Source organism: Pleurodeles waltl, chromosome 2_1 (genome assembly GCF_031143425.1).
Source record: "Pleurodeles waltl isolate 20211129_DDA chromosome 2_1, aPleWal1.hap1.20221129, whole genome shotgun sequence".
Lineage (NCBI taxonomy): Eukaryota > Metazoa > Chordata > Amphibia > Caudata > Salamandridae > Pleurodeles > Pleurodeles waltl.
The window spans coordinates 104,673,293-104,698,042 of NC_090438.1; the positions used below are offsets into that span (position 1 = coordinate 104,673,293).

The 24,750-nt window shown below is 39.5% G+C and overlaps 1 protein-coding gene across 1 annotated transcript in view; it reads right to left on the bottom strand.

Moving 5' to 3' along the window:
• ABCB7 (ATP binding cassette subfamily B member 7) overlaps window positions 1-24,750 on the bottom strand; it is a 607,823-nt gene that overhangs the window by 161,639 nt on the left and 421,434 nt on the right. Inside the window, exon 10 of the mRNA XM_069210993.1 lies at window positions 11,686-11,843. Coding sequence (XP_069067094.1) covers window positions 11,686-11,843 — 158 coding nt within the window. The remainder of the gene's footprint in view (window positions 1-11,685; window positions 11,844-24,750) is intronic.

Sequence of the window (24,750 nt, forward strand, 5' to 3'; positions counted from 1 at the left end):
GGTTTATCAATCGTTCTTTAATAACAATTTCAAGTGTTTTACAGACTAGATATAATGTTTCAATGAACTTTGATAGGAAATCTTTATCACAGGTGATTATTATTTCATATCATGCTTTACCTGATGATGATTCGTCGAATACCAATATCAATCTTCCTTCATTTGTAAGATTGCAACCTAATGTCTGAATAATTTAGAAGATATTCTTTAAATAATTATCAACTAAACATTAATCCTCTTGAATAAAAATAGGAACAACCATTTGACGAATATGGATGAACTATTTGTGGGAAGATTTATGGCTTACATCACACGTCTAGCACTGTGAATACTACTCAAAATCTTGGTTATATGCAATATATTATTATCTATACCACTTTTACTGTCAAAGATATTCCCTGATTATTCTATTAATTGTTGGTCATGCAATCAATTAAACAGTGATTTATTTTGTACGCTTTTCAAATGTTCTAAAATGCATACTTTCTGGGAAAAATTGTGGAATCAAATTCTAATAATTCTCCATGTTACAATTCAATGTAATTACAAAAATGTGTTTTAGGGAATTTATGTGATGATTGGAAACAATTTGCAGAGGGTTCTAAAGGAACTGATATGTTACAAGCTATTGCCTTTTAACAATTTACTGTAAATTGGAAAGTTAATTCTAGGGTTTGCTACAAAGTATGGTGGTATAGTGTCTGTTCTAACCACAGATATGATACAGCATACATCTCACCAATCTCACTAGATATTAAAAAAGATTCCTTATTACTACCTGTTACTTGTTTCTTAGATAAATGTTTGATATGTTAAGAACCCCATCTTCCTAGCTTTAACCAACAGGCCGAGTTGTGAAAATGGCTTTGTATTACCATTTTGTAAGATACAGTTATTTTAAAAAAATTTTGACTCTTCTACCTACTTGCAGTATATGGGATAAAGATGTGAAACCAGAAAGGCGTACATTTCTTATAATGGACAAGAATCTGTATTTAACAAAGAGTCACTGGTGTATACTGCCCATGGTTTTTCCATGGAACGCAATTGTTAAAATGAAAAGCTAATGAAAAACTCTAAAAAAAAAAAACAAACAAGAAGGAAACTGAGCACATTGTTTCCATCTGTGTTTTTTCCCAGATGGATAATCTATCAAAGTAATAGACTGTCATTTCTGTCACACTCTTCCGGTTGCATGGGCTGATGCTCCAACTCCAACTCAAATCCAGTGCTCAAATAATCTATCAAGACCATTAACCCCTTCGCTGCCAGGCCTTTTTCCCCCTCAGGTGCCAAGCCTTTTTTTGGCTATTTGGGGCAGTTCGCGCTTAGGCCCTCATAACATTTTGTCCACATAAGCTACCCATGCCAGATTTGCGCCCTTTTTTTCCCCAACATCCTAGATTCTAGAGGTACCAAGACTTTGTGGGTTCCCTTGAAGGAGACCAAGAAATTAGCCAAGATACAGCGAAAGTTTCGTTTTTTTTTTAAATGGGAAAAAAGGGCTGCAGAAGGCGGCTTGAGGTTTTTCCCTGAAAATGACATCACAAAGGGTTTGCGGTGCTAAAATCACCATCTTCCCATCTTTCAGGAACAGACAGACCTGAATCAGAAAACCCAATTTTTCAACACATTTTTACTATTTTTTGTGCTTTCAGCCTCCTTCCAGTTAGTGACAGAAATGGGTGTGAAACCAATGCTGGATCCCAGAAAGCTAAACACTTCTGAAAAGTAGACAAAATTCTGAATTCAGCAAGGGGTAATTTGAGTAGATCCTACATGTGTTTCCTACAGAAAATAACAACTGAAATAATATAATATTGAAACTGAGGTGAAAAAACCTGCCATTTTTCTCCACATTTTACTCTAACTTTTTCCTGCGATGTCAGATTTTTTAAAGCAATATACTGTTACTTCTGCTGGACTCTTCTGGTTGCAAGGATATAAAGGGCTTGTAGGTTCATCAAGAACCCTAGGTACCCAGAGACAATAAATGAGCTGCACCTTGCAATGGGTTTTCATTCTATACCGGGTATACAGCAATTCGTTTTCTGAAATATTAAAAGTGAAAAATAGGTAATAAGAAAACCTTTGTATTTCAAGATAAGGTGATGAGAAGCAGTGGTTATTTGCATACCTCTGAATTCCAGGAGGCCCATACTAGCATGTGAATTACAGGGCATTTCTCAAATAGACGTCTTTTTTACACACTATCTTACATTTGGAAGGAAAAAATATAGAGAAAGACAAGGAGCAATAACACTTGTTTTGCTATTCTGTGTTCCCCCACGTCTCCTGATAAAAATGGTACCTCACTTGCGTGGGTAGGCCTAATGGTCGTGACAGGAAACACAACATGGACACATCACATTTCTACATTGAAATCTGACATATTTTTTGCAAAGTGCCTAGCTGTAGATTTTGGCCTCTAGCTCAGCCGGCACTTAGGGAAACCTACCAAACCTGCACATTTTTCAAAACTAGACACCTAGGGAAATCCAAAATGGGTGACTTGTAGGGCTCTGACCAAGTTCTGTTACCCAGAATCCTTTGCAAACCTCAAAATGTGGCCACAAAAACACTTTTTCCTCTCATTTCGGTGACAGAAAGTTCTGGAATCAGAGATGAGCCACACATTTCCTTCCACCCAGCATTCCCCCAAGTCTACCGATAAAAATGGTACCTCTCTTGTGTGGGTAGGCCTAGTGCCCGCGACAGGACATGCCCCAAAACACAACATGGACACACCACATTTTCCCAAAGAAAACAGAGCTGATTTTTGCAAAGTGCTTAGCTGTGAATTTTGGCCTCTAGCTCAGCCGGCGCCTAGGGAAACCTACCAAACCTACGCATATCTGAAAACTAGACACGTAGGGGAATCCAAGATAGGGTGACTTGTGGGGCTCTGACCAGGGTCTGTTACCCATAATCCTTTGCAAACCTCAAAATTTGGCCAAAAAAATACTTTTTCCTCCCATTTCAATGACAGAATGTTCTGGAATCTGAGAGAAGCCACAAATTTTCTTCTATCCAGTGTTACCCCAAGTCTCTAGATAAAAATGGTACCTCACTTGCGTTGTTAAGCCTAGTGCTCGCGAAAGTATAATGCACCAAAACACTATCTGGACACATCAAAATTATCAAACACATAACTACCTGTTTTTGTGGGGTGTTTGTGTGTTGGGGGGCGCGGAAGCACCTGCGTTTTTGGTCCTGGGCTCAGCAGCCATCTAGGGAAACCTACCAAGCCCAGATATTTCTGAAAACTAGACACCCGAGGGAGTCCTGGGAGGTGTGACTTGCGTGGATCCCCCAGTGTTTTCTTACCCAGAATCCTCAGCAAATCTCAAGTTTAGCTAAAAAGAAAAAATCACTTGTTTCCCACATTTCTGTGTGGGATCACCGCCTCACGACAAATTTCCTACCACCCAACGTTACCCTCAGTCTCCCGGTAAAAATGTGCCTGTGACAGGGAAGAGCCAAAAACATGTCAAAATTGAGGGGGAACCAAAGCGGGTCCAAAAGGGCAGTTTGAAAAAAAAAAAAGAAATTTAGGCTGACAAGTGCAGCAGAATTTTTATCGGTATAGATGAGACAACGGTGGTAGGGATTTTGTGGATTCCTGCAGATTCCAGAAGGCTCCATCACAAAAATGTGGGGACAATGTGTGATTTCCAGCAAAGTTGGAGGTTTGAGGTGGGTAAGAAAATGGTGTGGGGTGCATGTAAAGCACACCAAACTGGAATCAGCCTGATGCTTAGTTCCAGATGTGTCTAGGTCTTGTGGATTTTTCTACATGGCAGCGTCCCAAAGTCAAAAAAGTGCAACCCGCACCATTCCAAGTGGGACGAGTGTGAGAGTTACCAAGCTCAAATCTAAAACCAAAAACCAAAATAATCAAATATCCTCTTGCTTGCTGTGGGATAAGATGTTTTAGTGTGCAGGAGGAGAGTTGAAAGACTGTTACCCCCTTCAGTTGGAGTGAGGGCATAACCAGGCCCATACTGGTTGGTAGCCACCACCCCACTATTTTTTTTAATGTTTATTCCATGGCATCTAGTAGACTTTCTGCCCCCTGGGCTGTGAATCGGGGTTAACTGCCCCATCTGACCACTGGTGGGCAGAACAACTTTGGCCCCATTTATTTGGGGTGGGGGGGGGGGGGGAGATGGCCATACCCCCACCCTCTTATTAAAAAAAAAAAAATCTTCTCTGGTGGGCTTTCTGCCGCCTTCCAAAAATAGGCCGATCTGCCCCCATGGGGGCAGATATGGTCAACAGTAATGTGCCCCCATGGGGAGCGACCCTTGCCCAAGGGGCTGCCCCCCCCCAAACAAAACACACACATACACACACACCAATCCCTGGTGTCTAGTGGTTTCCACCCCCATTGGCGGCAGATTGGCCGAACAAAAATAGGCTGATCTCCCCAAGGGAGGAAGAAATAGCCTAAATACAATTTGCCCCCCAGGGGAGAGACCCTTGCCTAAGGGGTCGCTCCCCATACATAAAAACATAAAAACAAAGTAAATATGTATTTTTCTCTCTCTCTCTCTCTCTCTCTCTCTCTCTCCCCCCCCCCCCCCCCCCCCCCCCCCCCCCCCTGGTGTCAGGAGGTTTCTGCCCCAAATTATATTAGGCCAATCTGCCTCTGGCGGGACGGGGGCGGAGGTTGGGGGGCACTGGATTTTTTCTGTTTGAATACATTCACAAAATTGAAAACTAGAGAATCCTAGTTGTGCAACATTTTTCTTTAACACCTTGAGGGCCATGGACGTAATGGTTACGTCCCTGGCTGCGCCTCTCAGGAGCCACAGACATAACCATTATGTGCGTTTACCGGCCCTCGGGGGAAGCGCTAGCGCTCCCCCCTAGGGCCACCCCCCCAGGTCAGGGCTGACCCCCCTCCGTGACGTCTGATGACATCGGCACCCCATCGTGCTGGAAACATGCAATGACAGAAATGCAGCTTAGTGCGGCCTGGTTCTGCTAACTGAACTAACCCATATTAAGCATTATTTTATTAATGGGAAATCATTTTCCATACATGAATACATAGTGTTACATGTAATAACTAGAGTCCTAAGAACTAAACTGCAGCTTATTATGATTATTCATTGTGTGCTGACTATGCATCAATCGATAAGGCAAAATCTTATGCATGAAAAGTGATTATGAACGAAACCTTCACGTTTGAAATATGTAAAGTGTCTGAGTTCACTCTGAATGTGGTATTACCCATAATATCATGCAATTCAGACGGCGTTTTGTAAAATATGTTCTTTCTGACACTGACTTACACATTTGTGAGTCAAACTTGTAGAGAATTTTAATACATAGTAAATGTTCTACTAGTCTCTATTCCTATACTTTTCTCAGTACAAATGGTACCTTGCTTGTGTGGATAGAGATATCATTGTGACAGAAAAGCCTCAAAATGCAACATGGAGAGGTCAAGATTTTTCACTTTTATTTCAATGTTTCTGTTCATGTGGACAGCTGTGGTACATAGTTCCAGGGCCAGCCACCACTCAGAGAAACCTAACAGTTCCAAACCTTTATGAAAGCTAGACACCCAGGGAAGTCCCAGGAGGTGTGACTTACAAAGATCCTACTACATTTTCCTACCCAGAAAGCCCTGCAAATGTCAAAATGCAACACATTTTTAGTAAAGATCTGACTTGTATAAAAGATGATTGTATGCTCAGAAAGATCTTGCTGGGTTTACTGATGTAAAGAAGTCCTTCATCTGCAATGACACTTAACTGCTTTAACAAAAAACAGCAAAAGAAGACAAAAGAATAAGAGAAAACGTATAAATGTGAGAATTTAAGGGTGTGAAGAAGCAAAAGCAAATACCATGCAAAAATAAAAGAGGAAAAATGTTGCCTTCATTAGATGCACAAGATGGCATATATATACATTTATTGATCATTGAAAAGTGACTCCACACATTCCTGAAAGTTCTAATTGTGTCCATCTGAGCCAGTATACCAACAGACCGGGAGGGGGGGAGAGGTCTTAAAAGTAATCTAAAAATTTGACGGCATTACAGTTAAAAGGACACCATGTACTGACTCAACAGTGAAGTCGACCAGTGTTGAACATATGTCTGCAGACCTAAAGTAACTATAACTTGTGCCCCTGTTATGCACAGTTTTGGCATTTCAGATGTTGTAGGAATCTTATCAATGATATCATAGAACATGCCAAGAGTGATGTAACATGTGAGGTGAAAAAGTGTTCAGCGAGGGTGGGAGTTATAGTTACTTTGTATAACTATAACTGGTGAATTTCAGTGGTTTTGTTTGTTTAAAATCAAATGTTTTAACTGACATTTTCACCTAACATTAACGTACTTTTAATCTTTGTTTTTTTCCTGTAAATGTCTAAGGTTTTTTAATACAAAGTAAAATATTATGATACCTAACTTTAATGTTACTTTTTTGCAGTCAACTTTTTTTTTTCAAAAATAAAGTCATATTTTATTACCTCAGTAACAACAATCCCATGCTGTGCACCACCTTTGGCTGTGAGTAGCATGGTGTTGGGTGCAGGGCCTGCCCATAGCACTTTACCTCCTGCTGGTGCCCAACTCCCAACTCCCACTGTGCACAAGCAGCATGCAGTTGGGGGTGAGGGGGTTTGGGAGCAAAGCCTGGAGCCCAAGCCGCCATGGGCACTCACGGCTGACTCTGTGATGTTACAATATAGTAGCTGTGATTTTAAGTAAGGCAGGCCTACTGACTTTGTCAAAGTGTCAGAACACCCAAATATAAAAAGCGGGCCTATTGGCATGATAAAGGGGTCCGGATATAAACATAAATAGGACACATGTATTATCTTTCTCAAAATCTCACCATTAGTTATTAAATCAAAACAAATCTTTATTTGGATCTTTCATAGATATCAATAAAAGAGCATGTGTACAAAGTTAATTAATAAGTTAAAAAGATAAAAAGAAACATCAATAAATAGCAATAGGATATATGTACATAAGATGATCATTACAATAATTGGAACCTCTAGAAATTTGCATACCTTATCAAACAGTCGTTTGGTCATCTAAAATATTGTTTGTCGAACTGTGCAACAAAAAATAGCAAATGGGATATATGTACATAAGATGAACAGTAAAATAATTAGAACCTCTTAAAATTTGCATAACTGAATGGACAGTCATTTGGTCACCTAAAATATTATTTGCTGAGCTGTGCAAATTTATAGCAAAGTGCCTAAAGTGCTTTGGGTAGAATCAAGATATTTTCTTTCTTTTATCGCTGCAGCCATAATACGATAAATAACCATACATATCAAATCAGACTGGAGTAACTGCAGATGAAAAATAGCTTCCTTACACCTCCTGATATTTAGTGATGTAAGAAGTGGCATTAAAAACACCTTCCTCTGCTCTTTGTACAGCTTACAGAATAAAAGCATTTGCATTTGTGATTGTTCTGTACGCATATCACATGGACAGGGTACTAGGTCCCTACTGCGGTACACCTTAGGTGGATAAGCCACTAAAAAATGGGCCAGGGGGAGGAGAAACCTGGTCAGGAAATATATATGGTGCCATGGACAGTTAAAAGATAGGGTTCAATTTTGTATGTGGTACATAAGGGAAGATAAGCTATCACCATGCCTTTCCCCAAATCGTGCCTCTCTCTATCAGTAGCCAATTTCTCTTGAAATTCATTTTTTACTACTGGGATGTCCTGCTTGGCTATGGCCCCAGGGTTAAAGAATAAGTCTGATCTGTTAAGGCTGCTTAGGGACTCTTTAATGTACATAACACAGGGACATATCAGTACTCCATCCAGCCACATGCAGTCCATAAGCAGTGTCTGAGAAAGAGCGGCTTCCGGCCTAGACAAACAGACATCCAGAGGGCTAAAGGGGCTAACTTAATCAAGTCCTCCAGAAAAGGGAGACCTAATTCTGCATGTGGAATTATAGCGGGAATGCTCTGTGAGAGTAAAATTCTCAGAAATGTGTTTTTTTCTGATTTGCAGAGATGATGCGCCTTATAGCCCCATACCCCCTCTCCATATCCGACAATCGAAGTAGGCCTTGCATTATAGATGGTGGTGATGGGCTTTAGTGGTGTGCAGACTAGTTTGATAATTAATTTGCGTAAAGCTGCCACTGCTTGGTTGTACAGTGTGACCCTAATTTTTCTAAGGTGCTTCCAGGTAGACCCACTATCTAAGGTAATCCCCAAATATGTGAAGGTATTCACACTGCTCAGTTGGATGCCTTCAATATAAAACTGAGGGGCTCTAGTTCTTGGGCAGCCAAAGATCATAGTATATGATTTTGTTTTGTTTGTGGACAATCCCAAGGCTGTCAATAAATCCACAAATCTGTTTAAAAGTTTTTGAAGGCCTCTTCCAGTTTGTGACATCAGGACACAATCATCGGCATACATTAATATTGGTTGTGGTCTGTTGGCAATCTTAGGGGGATCTGCCTTTTCGTCAATCAGAGCTTCCTCTAGACCATTTATATAGAACATGAAGAGGAAGGGTGCAAGAACACAACCCTGTCTTAACCCTTTCCTATCCTTAAAGGGGCTGGTGCATTGCCCCTCTTGCCCAAATCTGACCTTAGCTTCCACATCATTGTGAAGTTGGGCCAACAGGGACACTATTTTTGGATCAGCACCTTTATAGGTTAGCATCGCCCATAATTTGCTTCTGTCCATGTTATTAAAATCTGCCGTTAGATCCATAAATGCAAAATAAAGACACCCTTGCTTCGCCCCCATGTACTTTTCTCTGATCAGGTGGAGGTTCAAACATTGGTCGACTGTCCCCACCGCCTTCCTGAAACCAAACTGAGACTTGGAAATTATGTTATTGTCAAGAGCCCAGGCTTCCAAATATTCCAGGAGGATTCTCCCAAAAATCTTTGCGGTGGCATCTATCAGAGGAATTGGACAATAACAAGCAGGCTCACTACGGTCTCCCTTCTTAAAAATCGGGACAATAATGGCATTGGACCATGAAGGAAGAATGACCGAGGTTGACACAGCTCTGAAAATGTTTACCAAAATTGGAACCCAAATATCAATGTTCTACTTAAAGACATCAGCTGGGACCCCATCTGGCCCTGGGGCCTTATCTGGTAATGAGCCCTTAATAGCTAGTATGACATTATTCAGGTGAATATCCAGTTCCTCAATGCCAAGCATGGCAGGGGCATTTACGACAGCCATTTCGCAGTCATCCAATCGACCTTCACCATTAGTTATAATCAAATGTATATTTTGTTAATGCACACAGTACAATGTTTAATAAAAAAGACTGTCAAAAATATTTTAATAAATGTTTGTTTAAAAAAAAAAAATAATCAACAGATCTGAGTATTTTGTCCAACATTTTTTAAATTACAATGTGCAGCTACATAACCAACCACAAGGAGGCTCTGCACTCTATGTGAAAAGTATGCAGCTCCAGTAGTGAGTTATTTAAATAAAATCTGGTAAACCTTCCTCTGGTCATGGACTTAATGACCCGGGAGACTTACTGTTTTAATATTGCTGGGGGCTGCCGTACTCCCTGCAGCCTCCCACAACATTAAAAAAACTCCTTGGTGGTGCCCCTCTTTCTAGGGGTACCACTACGCTCCAAAGAATCAGTAACAAACTCTTACAGGGTGTTATGGTATGCTCCATGCTGGAGAAGTGAATAATTATTGAGAGGCTCCTGCCCCTCGTTTAATATTCTGTTACTTTTTATTTTTGGGTGCCCGGTGCTCACCCGGGGCAAACACATCTTTAAATTTAGTTGACGTCCACAGAGGAAGCCCCAGGGCTCCCTTGGCTCCTGTGAGCAGGCTCAAGGGCAGCTCAAGAGCTAGCAACATGTTTATTTTAACAAACAATTGAAATAAATAGGGAGCTCTGGTGCACCCACATAATTTTATTTTATGCTGGGGGCTGCAGGGAATACACTAGAGCCCTTGCACCCTGCCAGCTACCTGCAAAAGCAGGAACCAGCATCATATTATTTTTCTAATAGTGGGGTGCCTCTGTGCCCACCCGCTTCAGCCAACAATTACCATGCTGGAGGGCTGTAAGGGAAAGCCCCTGCCAGCACCCAATCCGGGTGCTAGTATTGCTCCCGCCCTGTGGGAGCAGTGGGTGGAGCATTTCTGTGTTTCCCTGCCCACGAGAGTGCTGGCAGGGAAAAGCTTTCGTGCTCCTACCCAGGAGGATGAGCATTCTGCTCCTGCCTGGTAAGAGGGCATAAAACGTCCATGCTCTTGTGGGCAGGGAAACTGTGTCCTGGGGTTTGGAGGCCTTCGGCCACACTGGGGGTGTTTTTTATGCACTTTGTTTGTATTTCACTGCAGATTTGTGGATCTACCGCATATTTGTTGCAATTTTTTTTTTAATTAATATGAGTTTTTAGCCCCTTTTTGCAGGACAGGGGACTGAGTCCACCAAGTTCTGAAATTCTGAAATGGCTGTTGTCACATCTTTATTGATGTGGTGGCTGCCAATTAGATCTTGTCTAGAGATCGGTCGGCTCCCCTGAGACGTGAAATGTTTATATTTTAGCCTTAATTTCTCAAAACCCTACTGAGAAGGATCCCACCAAACCACAGAAAGCATGCTTTCTGGATCAAGATCTAGCTTTCTGCCAAATTTGGCTGTACCTGTGTCTTATTCTTCTATGGAAAAGTGAATGGTGAAAACATGTATTGTCCCCCTCCTATTTTTTTCTGTTTATGACTGATGGATCACCGCAAAACTTTCCAGAAAAGAGCTGAGGTGGAAGAACATGTTTTTTCGAAATGTTTGAGACATTCGTCATAGGGTGCCAAAGTTATAAGAAAAGCAAAACCATCTATAGAAACCTGGTACTGACTATATATAAATTGTCCCTGAAGAAAACAAAGGTTAAAGTAACGCGTTATAGTAAGGTGAAATGTTCACTAACAAAGTAATGCTTGAAACTCTGAAAAATAAATACAAGAAATCACCAGTTATAGTTATCTCAAGTAACTATAACTTGTACCCTAAGACAGGTATAACTTGCGCCTCCCTGCTACACATCACATCAATACTATCAATATAAATGTTGCAATGATTATATCAATAACCTTATAGATGATGTCATGAGTACTGTAATATTGAGGTGTTTATCAGTGCCTGGCGAGGGCTTTCTGCCAATTTAGTGTAAATCCATTCAGTTGCTTGGGCTGTACCTGTGTTTAAAGTTCCCATTGAAAAATGCATGTGGCTACACCCTCCGACCCTTTCACGGCCTCCGCTTGATGGATTATTCCAAAACTTCACATGTGAAACCCAAAAAAAAGTAGCACTTTCTGGAAAGTTTCAGGGTGATTCATTTGGATGCCAGGACGACAGTACGATGCTACTTGTGCCAGACGAGTACAAACAACATGAAAGCAAACACAGATGGTCCCATCTAGACTCACTATCAGCCAGGCAAGCACTATCTATTGACCCACTTTGGCATGTAAGCATTGTACAGTATTGCATGATGACACTCCAAGTCCAAATACAGTCATCAGCTAAAATATGGCTGGGTACTAATGCTCCCTATTTTACTTCCCTGGTCTGCCTGTTATGTGCAGCATTTTACTAAAATACGAGTTGTATCTGAACCAGTTGCATCCCATGAAGAAACACATATAATTTTAAACACTTACTTTAATTTTTGTATCCACACTTAGTAGTGTAAATAAAGTGTTCATGTCAATGAGAGCTTGTCGAGTTTCTCTGTACACAGTTCCGAGGAAGTTCAATGGTAGAGATAGCTGGAAGAGTAGTCCGTTCACCATAACTAAGTCCCCGACTGTCATATTACCTGCAATAAAATGAAGGTTGTGATATTAAAAGTGATGGACAACACTGAAGTAACAGTTTAATGTAGCCACAATAACATGTTCCATTTTCATACACATACAGCCTTTTATACAAAAGGACCTTATAAAACCTAGCATTTAAGAGCTCAGAAATCCTTCTCATCAAGCTGGGACATGTAGAAAGCTAGTGTTACCTTGTTCCTACAGTGTCAAGGCCCTTAAAAGCTCTTTTCATGTGGCAGGCCTATCTATACTAAGTAGAGAACAAGAGTGCAGATTAAAATACTAATTCTGTATCTCGGTGATGGGTCTATCTAGAAAAATAATGAAAAGTATAATTTAATAGCTATTAAAGATCTAACTTATTGCCACAAACAGTCAGAAAGCTAATTAGCATACTTCACTGCCAGGTCTCAGCTTGTGCTGAGCCTTGAATAGGTGTGAAAAAGGTTTTAAATGCATAAAAAGAAGCAAACAATAGGCCCTCCTGAATGAGCAGAGTAACTTCCCCAGAACTCCACAGAAGATGCAGCCTGGATGGGAGGGTTGGTTTGGGGCGAAGGGTTCAGGGGGGTTAATCCTTTTTCACACTACAGCATCAGATTCTGCTTGACAAATCTAATGAGCTACATGGAACACTTGATGCAGACTTGAAAGGAACAAAGCAGGATGCCAAGACAATTCTTGTGTATCCGCTGTCTAGTTGCTGGTGGACTCTGCTTTTTCCCTACTAGATGTCTGTCTCTGTGAGTACAGAGCCTGCCTCAAACTGGATTTTCATGTTAGATGTGGGAGGATACTTGGATTATCAGACTCCCCACATCCAACCCAAGATAAGTATGGTCGAAGGCTTTCGCCATCTTGAAAAGGACCCGGTACATGGCCTTTTGGGCCTGTTTGCAGTAACACAAACAGCAACTGCTGCAACAGTTGGTAGGGTTGACTCACTCGCTCTTGAACTCAGGACAAACAAGTTGACTCCTAGTACGCAGCTGGACAGTGACAACTGGAACTGGACTGGTTCCTCCTGTTGGCCCCTGCCTGACACCCTGTGCCTCCCTTGTAGTCCTCAGGTGTGTGTTGGAAGTGTACTACTGTGGTGGATTAAGACTTGAAGGACTACAATTAGCAGATAAGATCTATTACAAGGAAGAACCTGGTTGGTGTATCCAACCTGCACTTCACTGAGGTCAGCCTCAAATTGCGCAGAGGTCCCAGTCTACCACTGACTACCACTGGAGCTTTGCGTTTTCTCCCACTATTTCAGCTTAGATCTTTAAGAACTCACATATCCAGTTTTTTTTATAGGATATTTGTTATTTTGGTGTCATTTTGTTTATTAGATTTTACTCAAGTTTTTAATACAGTTTGCAATTTTTATTATCATGTATTTTGATGTTATTACTGTTTTGATACTGCATAAATACTTTACACATCGCCCTAAGTTAAGCCTGCCTGCACTGTGCCATAGCTATCACAAAGTTGAGCTCAGTTTAATTTAAGGGTTCACCCTGACGAGGATTGCGATTATTCCTTGAGGTGGGTAGTCACCTACCACAAAAAATAATCCAATTTCTTACAATGGGTAATATTTTAATAATGATGGTGTTGTTTCGGCCTGCAAGAAACCTCATCACACAGAAACATTTATGTCTCAAACCAGAATCCTGCCATATCCCATAAGACATTCATGTAAGATGCATGCTCATGTAAAAAAATAACACAATAAAATAACTTGAGATAATGGCAAAACACAGTTCAGTCTGAATGCATAATTTCATGAAATTGGCCAGGAATTTAAGTAAACAAATATACACAATTTCACACCCCTTTAGAAAAGGTCTTCAAACAAAAGTCAGTAGCAAACCATGTCAATGAAGGAACACATCAACAATTCAGCCAAAGCAGCGCTCCACAAACTACAGCATCTCAAGAAATCAATCCATTTATTCCCCCTGACAGTCTTAAGACAGTAGTGCAATCGTTAGTTCGCTCGAAACTTGACTTCATAGGAACTCTGAAAAATCACCTTGCGCCCTAAGAGCAACTCTAAATGTGGCTGCCAGGCTCATGACAGGAATTAAACGGTTTGACCGCATCTCACTGGCCCTAAAGACTCTCAATTGGCTTCCCACTGAAGGACGATACATCTTCAAGACAGCTTGTATCACCCACACAGCTCTACATAACAAACAAAAAAAAAAACAATTACATAAAAACCAAACTACCAAAAGCAGTAAGAGGCCAGGCACTGAGAAGCTCCAAATCTCTTGTTCTCATACATCCTAATCTGAAGAAGAGATCATCCCAGGCACACTCTTTCTCAAGAAAATGCTCCTAGGATTTGGTACACACTCCCTAAGGATCTCCGCTGCAACCCCTCCTTTTCTTGCTTCAAATAGGACCTCAAATCTCTACTGCTTAGCAACTACTTCAACACACGCACAAGCTGAGCTCCAACCCACATCGACATCAACAGGATCCCTCAAGAAGATAGGCTTACTCTTTCAGTCTCAAGTCTATTTCCAACGCCATTACCTTAATGCTGTATTGTTATATACATTTATGACTACTTTGACTACCTAACTGCTGTATTTTTCTATACTTTGCTCTCTTACTATTTTTACCCACACAAATCCCCACATGTACTTCTAGTAAACTTATTCACAGAACATGAAAAGTGCTCTGATAACTTTGTGTTTAGATAGTGCTATATAAAACTCAAACAATAAATAAACAGTGGCAGATCTAGCCAGTGTTAATAGTCTTCTATGTTGCCATTCAGCTTCCAGTACTGATATTGCCTAAGGTTTTTTTTTGCATTACCAGTGGGAACTTTATTGACTGTGATAGATTGCACGTACAGCTATCAGGCAGTGAGGCACTGGGCATTCCTCAACCTCGTTTTTATCCTACAATTATCATACTTCATAAGTTTTACTATCAAATTGAATCAAGAAGCAGCAAAGTGACACTAAATTGTGGAGGGGCAGCACATTTATTGTCATAGCGGGAAAAATAAAACTGAAATCGTCACTACAAGGTTCTTTATGTTTAAAAAATGAAAACCGTAATTGGCAAAGACAGATAGGATTGGCTGATTAACCCTACAGATTCTGAGCTGTAATTTTAGGAGACTCAGGGTGTATCGGTCTCAAACCACAGTCCATCTGAAAATCAAACTGTGTATGGTCTGACTAGATGGAAGGGGTGATTCTTTGAAAGGCAGTAACTTTTCACAAAAAAATCACATCCAATGTTTGGCCTTTTATGTGGCTGGCAACCAGCTGGATAAAACCCTTCCATGACAGGGAGGTGACAAATAACATTTCTAACAAATCTGATTTTGCCAAATCTCAAAAAGATGTCACTAAATGTAAAAGGGAGGAGTGGCTGTCTGCATTACATAATGCTTTGGTACTGGAACACTTTTGACTTTATTAAAGGGGTTAGAGTGGGACTCCTGATACTCGTTCTATAAGTGGGTCTTAATAGTGAATTGGGAATAACCACTACCACTAGCGAGAGGGGAGTGGGACTCGGGGACTGACCTATAGAACACCAGAGCCCTGACCTCAGGGGACTGTGGGTATTGTTTGTGAACAGTACATTTTACTCTGTGATCGTATATAAATATTCCTTTCTTCATAAAAGCATGTATTTGGCTGGATAAGCATTTATTAATTTATTGATTTCCTGCACTTCGGAGCTATTGGTGTAGGCTTTTAGCCATACTTTTATGTTTAACTATTCCCTACAGGGACCATGTGAGGTGCTTCTTTTGGGAGCGGTTACTATATAGTTACTTGTATAAGTAAGGACTCTGCCGGTACATTTGGTTTCCCGCCATTTTTTTCGGGGGACATGCCTATGTTTTTAGGGATGTCCTTTCTCACTGGGTGAAAAGCGGTGTTTCTGCTTCCAAATCCATGTTCTAGATTCCATTGGGGTTTCTGGTACATCTTCCATTGGAAGAGTTTCTCTTTCTTCTTATTATTACAACCTTATTCCTTTTCTTACTTACAGAGGGCACATCCTGTCACCCTAATAGGGACACTGGTTTCTATTCCATATTCTACTTTTCTCATGAACTGCTATATCCTCTTTGTACACTGACCCACATGCTTTTTGTCGGGCCATGTGCCAGTCTTTCTTCTTCGTGGATGTTGTAGTCCTCTTTCTCACTTTTCTGTCCGATCCTGGATGCAGTTCACTTATCTCTCACACACACATATATATATATATATATATATCTTCAACAGATGGACTGATAGCCATCTGACGGCTGCACCGATCCCATCAAGTATCTCCCAAATCTCGAAATCGATTAAATCCAATGCGCTCGTATTTAGTTCATGAATTTATTTTCTTATACAGGTAACACAGAGTCCTGAGTGTGATGTCTGTCAACGCGTTTCGGCAAAACGCCTTCTACTGGACAGTTTGGCTGCTCAGCCAACATCATTTACATACAAATTTTAAGTCCTTCATTTATTTCCATAACACTATAGTGTACTAAAAAAGCGGCGGCCATTTTGAAGCATGCAATGATCATTATTTAAATACAACACTTGATAAAAGAATGAACCTACATTAATGCTAATACTTTCAGAAAAAATTAGAATTAAAAAGTCATAAATATCAAATATAATAGAAAAAAGGCAATAGCTTCCAATAATTCATAATGTTTGGTCATATAAAGACATTACTCAAATGACAGGAAAAGTAACAATATAAATATAAACGAAGGAACTGTAGTATCATATTTTTTAATATTTAGGTTGTCATTCGTTATATATAAATATAATTATTAATAACTAATTAATATCCTGTATTAAAATTCTATTTGACTATATTGTAGTGCTTGAGTATATATCTAATGCCTATATAATCAAATCTGATTCATCTCTATCCTTATCTGTATAACAGGTAATTCTATAGACACATGTAGATAGGTTGTATTCAAGTAAGGCCTCAGCATAAGGTGCAAAGTGCTAAAAATCTATACTAATAATAAGTGCAAAAGAGCATATAAAGTGCATCAAAGTGTTACAAAACTCCAATTAAAACAACCAGTTCTATTGATTTCTAGGTCCCATATCATATTCCATATATATATATACAGGGAGTGCAGAATTATTAGGCAAATTAGTATTTTGACCACATCATCCTCTTTATGCATGTTGTCTGACTCCAAGCTGTATAGGCTCGAAAGCCTACTACCAATTAAGCATATTAGGTGATGTGCATCTCTGTAATGAGGAGGGGTGTGGTCTAATGACATCAACACCCTATATCAGGTGTGCATAATTATTAGGCAACTTCCTTTCCTTTGGCAAAATGGGTCAAAAGAAGGACTTGACAGGCTCAGAAAAGTCAAAAATAGTGAGATATCTTGCAGAGGGATGCAGCACTCTTAAAATTGCAAAGCTTCTGAAGCGTGATCATCGAACAATCAAGCGTTTCATTCAAAATAGTCAACAGGGTCGCAAGAAGCGTGTGGAAAATCCAAGGCGCAAATTAACTGCAAATGAACTGAGAAAAGTCAAGCGTGCAGCTGCCACGATGCCACTTGCCACCAGTTTGGCCATATTTCAGAGCTGCAACATCACTGGAGTGCCCAAAAGCACAAGGTGTACAATACTCAGAGACATGGCCAAGGTAAGAAAGGCTGAAAGACGACCACCACTGAACAAGACACACAAGCTGAAACGTCAAGACTGGGCCAAGAAATATCTCAAGACTGATTTTTCTAAGGTTTTATGGACTGATGAAATGAGAGTCAGTCTTGATGGGCCAGATGGATGGGCCCGTGGCTGAATTGGTAAAGGGCAGAGAGCTCCAGTCCGACTCAGACGCCAGAAAGGTGGAGGTGGAGTACTGGTTTGGGCTGGTATCATCAAAGATGAGCTTGTGGGGCCTTTTCGGGTTGAGGATGGAGTCAAGCTCAACTCCCAGTCCTACTGCCAGTTCCTGGAAGACACCTTCTTCAAGCAGTGGTACAGGAAGAAGTCTGCATCCTTCAAGAAAAACATGATTTTCATGCAGGACAATGCTCCATCACACGCGTCCAAGTACTCCACAGCGTGGCTGGCAAGAAAGGGTATAAAAGAAGGAAATCTAATGACATGGCCTCCTTGTTCACCTGATCTGAACCCCATTGAGAACCTGTGGTCCATCATCAAATGTGAGATTTACAAGGAGGGAAAACAGTACACCTCTCTGAACAGTGTCTGGGAGGCTGTGGTTGCTGCTGCACGCAATGTTGATGGTGAACAGATCAAAACACCGACAGAATCCATGGATGGCAGGCTTTTGAGTGTCCTTGCAAAGAAAGGTGGCTATATTGGTCACTGATTTGTTTTTGTTTTGTTTTTGAATGTCAGAAATGTATATTTGTGAATGTTGAGATGTTATATTGGTTTCACTGGTAATAATAAATAATTGAAATGGGTATATATATTTTTTTGTTAAGTTGCCTAATAATTATGCACAGTAATAGTCACCTGCACACACAGATATCCCCCTAACATAGCTAAAACTAAAAACAAACTAAAAACTACTTCCAAAAATATTCAGCTTTGATATTAATGAGTTTTTTGGGTTCATTGAGAACATGGTTGTTGTTCAATAATAAAATTAATCCTCAAAAATACAACTTGCCTAATAATTCTGCACTCCCTGTATGTATCTCTATATGTAATATTACATATTCTGCATTTGCCAAGTTACAGGGAAGTGAAATTAAACAATCATCATCAATAGCACAGTACAGATCTACATAATCATTCATAAGACCTAATTACACCTAAATTTCATCAAACTATAGTGTGAACTCAGAATAAGGAAAATTACTCAGTCATATCCACTTTACAAATTCTGTCATGGCATGTTCATATGAGTTCATTATGATCTTCTCACCCATCTTCAAAAAGAGAATGTAAATAAAATACTGCTAAATTAGCACTACTATTTTTGGAGTTAGAAAGCATAGGGAGTCTCTTTCTAAAATGAGAATAAAAGCAGTAAACGGTATATTATCATCTAAGATGGACATAGAGCTCAGCATCAAGATTGTGCCCCAAAGGGGATTCGGAGCCCAATAGTAAAATCATTTTGGATTCCATTTGTCTGAGCTCAAGCGTTCTGTTGCCAGCTCTGGGATTGTTTTTAATATGTTTGATATCATAAAAGGATAAGGTACTACATTCTCCTTTATGTGCCTCCCAGAAATGTTTGGCCAAAGGATAGGTTTTATCTTGATTTTTTATGGCTCTGAAGTGTTGTAAGAACCTGACTTTTAACTTGTGAATGGTACTTGCAATGTATTTTTTATGACATCCACATTCAATGACATAAATCACAAATTCAGTGTCACATGTAATTCGATCTTTGATCTCGCACTGACGACCATCAAAAGTTTGGTATTTGTATGTATTTTGAGCGTACTTACAGGCCTTGCAATGGCCACATTTCCAAAATCCCAAACTTTTTTGGCTCAACCAAGATGTGTTGGTTTTTGCTGAAAAATAGCTTCTAGTTAGATAATCTCCCAAGGAACGTGCTTTGCGAAATGTTATGGACGGATGAGTTTCTATGTGATCATTAATAATAGGATTGTTCTGTAAAACGTGCCAATTTTTTTGGAGTATAGTTCTTAGTGAGTCATGTTGTTGGTTATACTGAAAGAATATTCTAGGTGCTGAGTGTTGGGAATCATTGCTGGTCACTGTGTTATTAAAAAGTAACTCATCTCTACTTTTACTCCTTACTCTGTATAGTGCATCACTTAAATTTTTTGGAGGATAACCTCTACTTAGAAACCTGTCCACCATTGCCTTAGATTCCAAGTCATATTGGTTCTCATCAGAGCATATTCTGCGAGCCCGCAGTAGCTGGCTGTATGGTATGCTCCATTTAAGTGCATGAGGATGCCCACTATTAGCATGTAATATGGAATTACAGGCCGTGGGCTTTCGATATATAGTTGTCTCAAGATGATTTTTTTCTACTTTTAGTTGGACATCTAAAAAGGAGATAGTATCTCTACTGAAGATAGCATCTAAATAGATGTTAAATTGGTTGTTATTTAGTACATTTATGTATTCCAACAACAGTTGTTCTGTGCCGTCCCAAATAATAAACAAATCATCGATATATCGCACCCACAGTATCACTCTATCCATATAGATGCGAGCCCGCATGAGGCGCATTTCCCCCTGAAAATCCAGCTTATTACGTGGTATCTCGTCAGCAGAGGACTCTATTTCTGAACTGTCATCTGCAGATATCTGTTGTACAGCACAATCAGCCCCACTCTTGGACATATCTTTGGTTCTTGCAGTATCATATTTTCGAGCAAATGCATAGATTCTTCCATGCTCATAATCCATCTTGTCTCTGTTGAATTTATGTGCTTTACGTGATTTAATTTCTTCTTCCTTGTATTTGATCCGTTCTTCCATTTTCGCTAACTGATTAGAAATTTCTTGTTGGTTAGGCATCTTTTCTAATTCTTTTGTAAGTTCTTCAATTTTAATGATTTGTTCCTCCATGCATCTCTTGGCTGGAGTGATTAAGGTTCCCATGAGTTTGGTTGAGCAGTCTGCTGTTTGCATTCTCCATTCCTCCAATAAATCTGAGTCCATATCTCCTAAGGTGGGTAAGATTAAAATACGTAGACCTCTAGGTATTCTACCACTTTCGATGTATTTAGTTAATGAGGTCATTTCCCACCATTTTTTAAGTTCAGAAATACGTGCTTTTTCTAATTGATGTATAATATTGGAGGTAGTTTGTATCTGAACCCCCATGGGTCCACTGCTAATTTTCGAGTTGTCAAACAGCTCGGCTGCTGCTTGTTCCCACAATTTTCTCCGTTCAGCCATTTTGCATAGGGTTTAACAATGTCTCGTTACTTTTCAAATGTCAGATTTCTAACTCCTAACAGAGAAAACGAAAAATGTAGAATAGAAGGATATGGACAAAAATTCTATAAAACAGGACTCTGTGTAGATATAGACCTATCAACAGCTAAATACTGTGTAGCTTGTGGATTGTTTCAGATTATGAATTAATCTGCTTCTGTAGGACAGGAAAGCCGTGTGTCAAACGCCAAAGTAAATTCTTTCCTGCCGTTAGTTTTCCGTTTATTTTCCGGGCCGTGTGCCAATTATTCATACGAACGAAGAAACGCTGATATCAAGCCTGTCAAACTGCTCGGAGGACCGCGTTCATTACCCCACGGGCGTTCTCCAACCCCCCGGGGAAAGGTAACAATCCTACTGTGTCAGTCCGGCTGCGTTTTCCTTCGATTGTCAAAGGCACGGTGCTGCGTGGGAAACAATATCCAAGTTCCTCCAGTAGTACAACCACGCGCACTCAACCGGCGTGCCAGCCGTCTCGCGTACCGGAGACCACGTTTAAAATATTTCTTCAACAGATGGACTGATAGCCATCTGACGGCTGCACCGATCCCATCAAGTATCTCCCAAATCTCGAAATCGATTAAATCCAATGCGCTCGTATTTAGTTCATGAATTTATTTTCTTATACAGGTAACACAGAGTCCTGAGTGTGATGTCTGTCAACGCGTTTCGGCAAAACGCCTTCTACTGGACAGTTTGGCTGCTCAGCCAACATCATTTACATACAAATTTTAAGTCCTTCATTTATTTCCATAACACTATAGTGTACTAAAAAAGCGGCGGCCATTTTGAAGCATGCAATGATCATTATTTAAATACAACACTTGATAAAAGAATGAACCTACATTAATGCTAATACTTTCAGAAAAAATTAGAATTAAAAAGTCATAAATATCAAATATAATAGAAAAAAGGCAATAGCTTCCAATAATTCATAATGTTTGGTCATATAAAGACATTACTCAAATGACAGGAAAAGTAACAATATAAATATAAACGAAGGAACTGTAGTATCATATTTTTAAATATTTAGGTTGTCATTCGTTATATATAAATATAATTATTAATAACTAATTAATATCCTGTATTAAAATTCTATTTGACTATATTGTAGTGCTTGAGTATATATCTAATGCCTATATAATCAAATCTGATTCATCTCTATCCTTATCTGTATAACAGGTAATTCTATAGACACATGTAGATAGGTTGTATTCAAGTAAGGCCTCAGCATAAGGTGCAAAGTGCTAAAAATCTATACTAATAAGAAGTGCAAAAGAGCATATAAAGTGCATCAAAGTGTTACAAAACTCCAATTAAAACAACCAGTTCTATTGATTTCTTGGTCCCATATCATATTCCATATATATATATGTATCTCTATATGTAATATTACATATTCTGCATTTGCCAAGTTACAGGGAAGTGAAATTAAACAATCATCATCAATAGCACAGTACAGATCTACATAATAATTCATAAGACCTAATTACACCTAAATTTCATCAAACTATAGTGTGAACTCAGAATAAGGAAAATTACTCAGTCATATCCACTTTACAAATTCTGTCATGGCATGTTCATATGAGTTCATTATGATCTTCTCACCCATCTTCAAAAAGAGAATGTAAATAAAATACTGCTAAATTAGCACTACTATTTTTAGAGTTAGAAAGCATAGGGAGTCTCTTTCTAAAATGAGAATAAAAGCAGTAAACGGTATATTATCATCTAAGATGGACATAGAGCTGAGCATCAAGATTGTGCCCCAAAGGGGATTCGGAACCCAATAGTAAAATCATTTTGGATTCCATTTGTCTGAGCTCAAGCGTTCTGTTGCCAGCTCTGGGATTGTTTTTAATATGTTTGATACCATAAAAGGATAAGGTACTACATTCTCCTTTATGTGCCTCCCAGAAATGTTTGGCCAAAGGATAGGTTTTATCTTGATTTTTTATGGCTCTGAAGTGTTGTAAGAACCTGACTTTTAACTTGTGAATGGTACTTCCAATGACATCCACATTCAATGACATAAATCACAAATTCAGTGTCACATGTAATTCGATCTTTGATCTCGCACTGACGACCATCAAAAGTTTGGTATTTGTATGTATTTTGAGCGTACTTACAGGCCTTGCAATGGCCACATTTCCAAAATCCCAAACTTTTTTGGCTCAACCAAGATGTGTTGGTTTTTGCTGAAAAATAGCTTCTAGTTAGATAATCTCCCAAGGAACGTGCTTTGCGAAATGTTATGGACGGATGAGTTTCTATGTGATCATTAATAATAGGATCGTTCTGTAAAACGTGCCAATTTTTTTGGAGTATAGTTCTTAGTGAGTCATGTTGTTGGTTATACTGAAAGAATATTCTAGGTGCTGAGTGTTGGGAATCATTGCTGGTCACTGTGTTATTAAAAAGTAACTCATCTCTACTTTTATTCCTTACTCTGTATAGTGCATCACTTAAAATTTTTGGAGGATAACCTCTACTTAGAAACCTGTCCACCATTGCCTTAGATTCCAAGTCATATTGGTTCTCATCAGAGCATATTCTGCGAGCCCGCAGTAGCTGGCTGTATGGTATGCTCCATTTAAGTGCATGAGGATGCCCACTATTAGCATGTAATATGGAATTACAGGCCGTGGGCTTTCGATATATAGTTGTCTCAAGATGATTTTTTTCTACTTTTAGTTGGACATCTAAAAAGGAGATAGTATCTCTACTGAAGATAGCATCTAAATAGATGTTAAATTGGTTGTTATTTAGTACATTTATGTATTCCAACAACAGTTGTTCTGTGCCGTCCCAAATAATAAACAAATCATCGATATATCGCACCCACAGTATCACTCTATCCATATAGATGTTATTGCTTTCTGACCATGCCACCTCCTTCTCCCACCAGCCCATATATAAATTGGCATAGGTGGGAGCAAAGGATGCCCCCATAGCTGTCCCTTGTTTTTGTAAAAAGCTTTCATTATCAAAAAGGAACAGATTATGTGTAAGGCAAAATTGTAGCATCGATAGGAGCATATTAGTATGCTCCAGGAATTCAATGGATCGTGTTTGTAGAAAGTACCTACAGGCCTGTAATCCATATTGATGTTTAATGGATGTATATAGAGATGCTACATCCATGGTGACCAGCAAGTAGTCTTTATGCCATGGGATGTCATGTATCTTGGCCAAAAAATCATTGGTGTCACGAAGGTATGAAGGTAGTTCTGTGACAAAGGTACATAAGAACAGGTCCAAATATCGTGAGGTGTTCTCGAGTAATGATTGATTCATACTGACTATTGGTCTACCTGGAGGATGGGTTTTGTTCTTATGAATTTTAGGTAGGAAGTAAATACATGGAATTTTGGGATGGTCAATTTTCAAATACATAAACTCATCATAATCCATCAATTGCTTAGTATACCATTCATTTAGCATATCATGATATGTCCCTTGGTATTGGGGTAAGGGGTTGATCTTTAATTTCTCGTAGTGCTCTCTGTTCATCAATTGCCGATACGCTTCCTTAGTGTAATCAGTTGTGTCCATGACAACAATGTTGCCACCCTTGTCTGAGGGCTTGATGACAATAGAAGAGTTCGACCTCAGTGTATTTAGATCCTGCCAATCTTGTTGCGTAAAGTTAGATCTCGTCTTTCTCGATGTCTTCAAAGAGCCCTTACTACGAAATTTGTCGATGTCATTAATCACTAGCTCATGAAATATGTCTATCAAATTGCCACTGGGTAGTGGGGGATTAAATCTGCTCAACAATTTTAGATTACTTTTATCATGAAGGTTAGTTATAAATCCCATCTGGTTAAGCGTATCTGTACTCTTGTTTGTATCATCGTGTATGGAACATCTAGCTTCATTGCTGTCATGATCTAACTCATTGATAGCTATCAATTCTGAGCTATCAGCAATGTTGAATCCAGAGAGTCCAGCCCTCTGGTTGACGTTGTCTGCCATTCGA